Source organism: Limulus polyphemus, unplaced genomic scaffold (genome assembly GCF_000517525.1).
Source record: "Limulus polyphemus unplaced genomic scaffold, Limulus_polyphemus-2.1.2 Scaffold3493, whole genome shotgun sequence".
Classification (NCBI taxonomy): Eukaryota; Metazoa; Arthropoda; class Merostomata; order Xiphosura; family Limulidae; genus Limulus; species Limulus polyphemus.
This window is the reverse complement of record NW_013669103.1, coordinates 59,451-67,199: the sequence shown is the minus strand read 5'-3', so window position 1 is coordinate 67,199 and position 7,749 is coordinate 59,451. Positions and strand designations below refer to the sequence as shown.

Sequence of the window (7,749 nt, the reverse complement as noted above, 5' to 3'; positions counted from 1 at the left end):
ATATCCTCAAATGTGAAGAGGTTTGAATCAATGTCCCGAAGTGCGCTATCACTAAATAATCCATATCCTCAAATGTGAAGAGTTTTGAATCAATGTCACAAAGTGCGCTATCACTAAATAATCCATATCTTCAAATGTGAAGAGGTTTGAATCAATGTCCCGAAGTGCGCTATCACTAAATAATCCATATCCTCAAATGTGAAGAGTTTTGAATCAATGTCACAAAGTGCGCTATCACTAAATAATCCATATCTTCAAATGTGAAGAGGTTTGAATCAATGTCCCGAAGTGCGCTATCACTAAATAATCCATATCCTCAAATGTGAAGAGGTTTGAATTAATGTCTTGAGCTCCCACGAATTCTTAAGACAGAATTGGTAATCTGCATATTGATTTTGAAAATATATTTAACAGAAAAATTAATTTTATTGAGTATACGTACTAGAATGCTCGATCTGTTTTGTTGTATTTTTTCGGTCTTCCATAACGCGCACTTTTCTCCTTCTTATTCCAGATGTATCATTTCTATATTTTTGCCACTGGTTATGACAGGAAGTATATTAGATGTTTACCGAAACGTCTTCAGAAAGAAGAATCAGGCCGCTTCAGAGGAGCAACGAGGTACTTTTGATTATTCCTTTTAGTACAGTTGTTGATCCTTAAAATACTTGCAACTCCTGATACTCGTTTTCGAGTACTGACATACTCTATAATTATTATATACCTTTAACGATGTAGCGAATCACAAAACAAAAGGCCCCGGCATGGCCAGGTGGTTAAGGCACTCGACTAGCAATCTGAGGGTCGCGGGTTCGAATCCCTGTCACACCAAACATGCTCGCCCTTTCAGCCGTGGGGGCGTTATATAGTGACGGTCAATCCCACTATTCGTTGGTAAAAGAGTAGCCCAAGAGTTGGCAGCGGGTGGTGATGACTAGCTGCCTTCCCTCTAGTCTTACACTGCTAAATTAGGGACGGCTAGCGCAGATAGCCCTCGTGTAGTTTTGCGCGAAATTCAAAAACAAACAAACAAACACAAAACAAAAACCAGCTTAATCCATCAAAACGGTAATTCCCCAGCGTAACAGCTGTAAGTTTATGAATCTATTGACAAAATATTGTTTGTGTAATTTACAATACCGATTTTAATGCGAACCTTTTGCGTTTCAACATTATTCATTCACAATCCGACGCTTACTTGTACAAACAGACATCGTATACCTCGACATTATTACAATGGAAATTTTATAAAATTTACCAAGTTATCCGTGTGTTTATCAAAACATAAAATTCGTTTTGAAGCATAACACTACGTCTAAAATTAGGAATAGCGTGTAATCATAGTAGTGGCTCTAGTAATTGATTGGGCGTGTGTTAGGCTGCAGGTCGAGGGTTCGAACCGATATGCTACTGAACAAGTTCCGAACTTTTAAGTGTAACAGTCGGTCCCTTAATTATTCGGTTAAGAATAGCCGTGTAGTAGGCGTATGCTGATAACTAGTTGAACTCCCTCTGGTGAACAGTTCTAGATTAGGGATAGCTCTGCTTGAACTTTGCAGATCTCTGACTTCGCTGTTTAGTCCAGGTATGAGTAACATAAGGTACCGTTCAAATTTATAATACCAAATACCCCTACTAAACTCTAACTTTTTTTAGGTTTTGTAATTTTATTTTTACATATTGTTTGTTTATTTCGAGGGTTTTGGTTTTGTTTTTTTTATCTATCAGACATGGAAATTTTGGTTTTACATATTGTATGTTTATTTCGTGGGTTTTGGTTTTGTTTTTTTATCTATCAGGCATGGTAATTTTATTTTTACATATTGTATGTTTATTTCGTGAGTTTTGGTTTTGTTTTTTATCTGTCAGGCATGGTAATTTTGTTTTTACATATTGTATGTTTATTTCATGGGTTTTGGTTTTGTTTTTTTATCTATCAGGCATGGTAATTTTATTGTTTATATATTGTATGTTTATTTCATGGGTTTTGTTTTTGTTTTTTATCTATCAGGCATGGTAATTTTATTGTTTACATATTGTATGTTTATTTCATGGGTTTTGGTTTTGTTTTTTATCTATCAGGCATGGTAGAAGAATTCCTCGACTGTTTTTCGCTACGCTCCAATTTTTTGAAATTATTCTCCACCAAATCATCGGAACAGACAATTAAAGCTATTCATGGAATACGTTTTATCACTATTATTTGGATCATCATGGCGCATACAGTTAACGAGTACCATTACGGAATGATGAGTAAGTATGAAATATAACTTTTTTAACTTACTGTTTCTAACCAGCATTTTCTAGTTTTGTGTTTTGAGATAGCTTTAACTATACAATTTCCTCTCCCCCCGTGGAATAGCGGTAAGCTTACAGACTTATAGAACTAAAATGTGGGGCGCCATTCCCTGCAGTGGACACAGCAGTTAGCTCAATGTGGCTTTGCTCTAAAACAGTCAAACTGGACAATTCAAACTTTGGTTAACACTAACATTCTGTATCTTAAGGATCACTACTTTGTAATAGTTTTTAACGATCTGGAAAGTAGAAAGTGCGTGCGTTGTGATAGCTCTTCACGTGAAACTTTTTTTTTTTTTTGCTAGAAACAAAATACTGTTTATCATTCAATAACCGATGCTTCTTGATAACAAACAACCTGAACAGTGTTGTAGATTTTGTGTGCAACTTCCTGTATAAGGGTCTGTTTTCATTATGTCCATTAAAACAATTCAACGGTAATTTTCCTTAAAATAGTGATGAATAAACATAAAATGTGCAGTCAATCCAATCCCTTGGATCAAAGTGTATACGCAATATGATTGTCTAGTGGGGCATTTAAAATCTTTATTGCATGTGTTATTTCAATAAAAAAAATTGCATTGCCTTTGTTTTTAAGCAAAGAAGACTGACTATAATGCATTTGGCAACAATATTTGGGTTTCGGTGCAATGAGTGCATTCAGACCAATAGCTCGTTCAGGTTCGCTAAGCAACTACGGGGATTTTTTTGAGCTGGATGCCACCGTTCCTTGTAATTTTACCGAGTGCAAGAAAAGACCACTATCAAAGTGAGAGCTTTTTGACAGTTGTCATTTATATAAGTATTAAAGGGGAGATATTCAATTCAAATCAAGTCAATTTATCCAGCATGGTACAATGAAATCATGTATGTATATAATGCCGACATGAAAAGAACATATGTATATATATAGCTCCAATACTATTAGTTACCTTAATTCTTAATAGGCAATTAAATTAGCACTGTAAAACAATAATGAACTTAACATAAAATAACCATTGCCATTGTCGGTCCTACTTGTCAACTTGATGTCATAATGGATAATGTCTGTGGTAATAGCATCCAAATGCGTTGGGGATATCCCATCTATCAGACAATATCCAAACTAGCCAGAGATTAGACTTCCTTGTGTATAATCTTGTTTATTCTGAACAGTTGACTTACATAAAGGACTTGTAATAATGCAAACAAGGAAGGTAATGATAAATACTAAGTAAGAATGTTTTTTTTAAAAAAAAGGCTAACTTACTCGAAATAGAATAAAGATAAAAAATACCGTTACCGAATTTGATAAGCCTGTAAACAACATGCAATACTAATTTTTCGTTATGTTGGTTGAAAGGTTTATGAGTTTAATGCTGACATCCTTACACATACACATTAGTTTTTGTGTAACTGTCGACCACCCGAACCTTAAGACATTTTGATATATCATGTCTAACATTCTCAAACATGCACGTTGCCATATCGTTAATAGGTGGCGTGTTTAACATGAAAAACCAGGTTGGGTACTTTGATAATCAGTTCCTAGTTCAAGCAAGCATCAGTGTTGACACGTTCTTTTGTATTTCGTAAGTATCTTCTTTATTTCTTTTGAGCTATCGTACGTATATTTATTTTTAAATAAATATTTTATGGGTGAGTATGTGCTAATTAAATAAAATACTTTTTTTAACAGCATCTACTTTTACGTCTACTCTAGATGAGTGTTTGTTTGTTGTTTAGCGCAATGGGCTGTCTTTGTTACGTCCAACGCGTGTATCGAAACCCACTTTTGTTAACGTTAAAAACCCTCAGACTGACCACTGAACCACCGAGAGCGTAGAGAATTAAAATATATAAATGTTTTAAATTAGGTTTGTTGATTACTGGAAAATATTTAAATTTCCAATGCATATCGTAAAAGGGTTAAATTCAGTTATATTTACCCGGTTAATAAGCTAGATGCTTAGTTTCCTTAACATGAATATTGCGCTAGAAGACATTAAAAAAAAGAAATCCCTACATTTCAAACTTCTTCTACCAAAACGTTTGTGTCCCAGTGGGTCATCGGTAATTTTACGGACTTAAAATGCTAGATTTCGTGATTCTATTCCCCGCTGTAAACTGAACGCGGATAGATCTTTGTATAGTATTTTTTCTCAACCAGCTAAAAATGTTAACGGGTGTTCCTTTATAGTACTTGATGTGCTAATGAAAAAGCATTATTCGTGCGCATTATTGGAATTATGGCCGAAAATATCACTAACAGCGCAACTACCCAAATTATGAATCAATTAATTCGAATCAATGCAAGATTTGGTTTTGTGATTGAAAACAAAATTTGTGTTTATAGATGTTACGGACACTTTTTATTGTTATTAAATATGTTTAGGTGTTGCGTGATTATGTATAGGGTATTTAGAATGCGCAATTAAACATATTGACAAAAACAAGTGGAAAATTGAAAAATATATTTTAGTTTTAAATGCTGAAGCGACACCTATTGTCCTAAGATCATTTTATATTTAAACTTGCCAGGATGTTTAGTTCATTCTGCATTATTCACGTGATTAAATGTTTAGTATGTCTAAAAACTGAGAGATTACTCCCTACGAAAAGAATAAAACTTGGTGTATCAAACACGTATGGGCGTGAAAGTGTAAGTCGATGTAAATGAAATAGTTTAGGCTTACCCAACCGGATAAAGGTCGCAGTTAACTAACAGCTGTTATTGTTTAAGGTGCTTAATTAATCACTTCAATACATTTTAGCACTTAATTATACCTTTGATAACTATTAATCGTAAACCTTGAAGACACAGAAAATGGAAAGATATAATAATTTTTTTTAATTTAGATGCTTCGCGAACATAATTGTTTTTAAGTTATGTTTGTAACTAATATTCTACACACACGCACGCACAGATATATGTATACATATTATTCTATTTATTTAATGTATAAATATATATATATGTTATATCTATCATTTTGCATTGTTAACTTAAGTTAGTCTTAAATCCATATATTAGCCTTCTTAAGTTGTCTGAACCTCGTGAGATATTATTGGGATTATGGCCAAAACTATCACTAACAGCGTAGATATCCAAATGATGAACCGAATCATTGCAATATTTTGAGGCCCGGCATGGCCAGGTGGTTAGGGCGCTCGACTCGCAATATGAGGGTCGCGGGTTCGAATCCCCGTCCTACCAAACATGCTCGCCCTTTCAGCCGTGGGGGTGTTATATAGTGACGGTCAATCCCACTATTCGTTGGTAAAAGAGTAGCCCAAGAGTTGACGGTGGGTGGTGATGACTAGCTGCCTTCCCCTCTAGTCTTTCACTGCTAAATTAGGGACGGCTAGCGCAGATAGCCCTCGTGTAGCTTTGCGCGAAATTCAAAAAACAAACAAGCAATATTTTGTTTTGTGGCGCTGTATACTCCTTATAGTTAGACTGGTGTATTTAATTTGTTATATTATTTACTCCGTAATTCTTTATTTTGAAAATTCAAAAACCTTAAGTAACAAATAAAATATTCCAAGGAATTATAACGTCTTATAAATCAGAACAATAACTGTTTTTATTCCTTAACCTTTCGTTCACAACTTCTGCAGGTTTCACGCCTGAAGTGGTTGTAAGGCGATAGGAAATGTCCCCTAAAGCTACGAGATCGTTCGAATTTTTATCATATTTGTTGCCCACGCCAAACACATTAGTTAAGAGAGACAGATTCTCTATAATCAAATCAGTTTAGTGTCAGGTAGTGACTGCTAGGCTTACGTAATGTGCTGCCTTAGCCTGTTGACCCCTAGATGATAAAAAAACGTGTAACACGTGTGTCCTAGATAAACTGTGGGAGAAAGTCGCGCTTACAGAAACTTGAATTCTTGAGTAGCGCGTTAGGAATGTGGGAGGGGGGCCTCTAGTGAAATAACTTTGCTTTATGGTAATTACAAAAAACAACCTACCAGATCGTTTATTACAAAGCAACGTTTCTACTATTTACCTAGGTGATCACCAAGCGTTAGAAAAAACCTAAAGTTAAACACCAGTTTAAATACCGTTCTAATCGCGTGAAGTAAGAACAACGGTATTGACTATCTAGAAACAGTATCAGTGGAAGAAATAAAATTAACAACTTTCCTTTTAAGAAAGATGTTTATTAGAAGATCATTTGATCAAAAACAAATTAATTGTGTGAGAGGACTGTGTTATATTTAAAGCTTTATATACATGTATATATATTTACTTCAAGTGTATTGTGAATAGACTTGATTAACAGTTCAAGGTCAACATTACGGTAAATCCATAGTGAGTTATCGGTTGTCTAGTTTCAGATCTGAGATTTCGGATCGTCGAATTGAGGATATTACCTGACCTTGGTGATACTCCCACGTGCTTTTGAATGCGGACAGGAAAATGTCGTGTAGTTTTTCAGTATAGGTAGTCTTACAGTTACCACACCTGTATTTATGGACAGTCCAAGAGCGAAAGGAGATGGGTAGACAGTTCTTTGTTGTGAGTCTCACGGAGAGACAGCAGTAATTATACGGGTTTACAACGATAAAATCCGGGGTTCGATTCCCCGCGGTGGACACAGCAGATACCCAGTGTGGCTTTGGTCTAAAAAAAGAACAAACCAACCAACAAACTTTGTTTTCAACAAATGTTTTAATCTAAAACACGCGTGAGTAGAACGTTCTTGTTTAAAGTTGTTTGAAAAGTATGATACTCTGTTGTCTTAGATACGGGATGGCCAATGAAACTGGACATTTATTAGCTGCAAAAATGTTTATGGGAATTTTAAAGATCCTGGCTGAGCTCCTGGCTAAGCTTTTTTCTTGAGGTAGCCATTGTAATTCGTGGACAAAGATAATGTCAGAGTGTAAAATAAAACAACTTAGTAGACATGCTGTTAAGTTGGTCTTATATTCTGTAAAAATAAAGCTGTCAAACTGGGTGAGCTGTCCTGTGAACCTTTTCTTTCGATAGATTTACGTTAAGAAACTTTGAGCATCTCGAGCAAGTAGTACGCGTAGAAAATGTAAAGTATCCAGTTCTTCCATATCACAGGTAGTTTAGTACTCGAGGAAGTAAAGTATCCAGTTCTTCCGTATCACAGGTTGTTTAGTACTCAAGGAAGTAAAGTATCCTGTTCTTCCATATCACAGGTAATTTAGTACTCAAGGAAGTAAAGTATCCTGTTCTTCCATATCACAGGTAGTTTAATACTCAAGGAAGTTAAATATCCAGTTCTTCCATATCACAGGTAATTTAGTACTCAAGGAAGTAAAGTATCCTGTTCTTCCATATCACAGGTAATTTAGTACTCAAGGAAGTAAAGTATCCTGTTCTTCCATATCACAGGTAATTTAGTACTCAAGGAAGTAAAGTATCCTGTTCTTCCATATCACAGGTAATTTAGTACTCAAGGAAGTAAAGTATCCTGTTCTTCCATATCACAG

At 35.2% G+C, this 7,749-nt stretch overlaps 1 protein-coding gene across 1 annotated transcript in view; it reads left to right on the top strand.

Moving 5' to 3' along the window:
• Positions 1 to 7,749, top strand: part of LOC106469450 (O-acyltransferase like protein-like) — a 41,337-nt gene that overhangs the window by 11,833 nt on the left and 21,755 nt on the right. Inside the window, exons 6-8 of the mRNA XM_022397968.1 lie at positions 553 to 621; positions 2,083 to 2,253; positions 3,776 to 3,869. Coding sequence (XP_022253676.1) covers positions 553 to 621; positions 2,083 to 2,253; positions 3,776 to 3,869 — 334 coding nt within the window. The remainder of the gene's footprint in view (positions 1 to 552; positions 622 to 2,082; positions 2,254 to 3,775; positions 3,870 to 7,749) is intronic.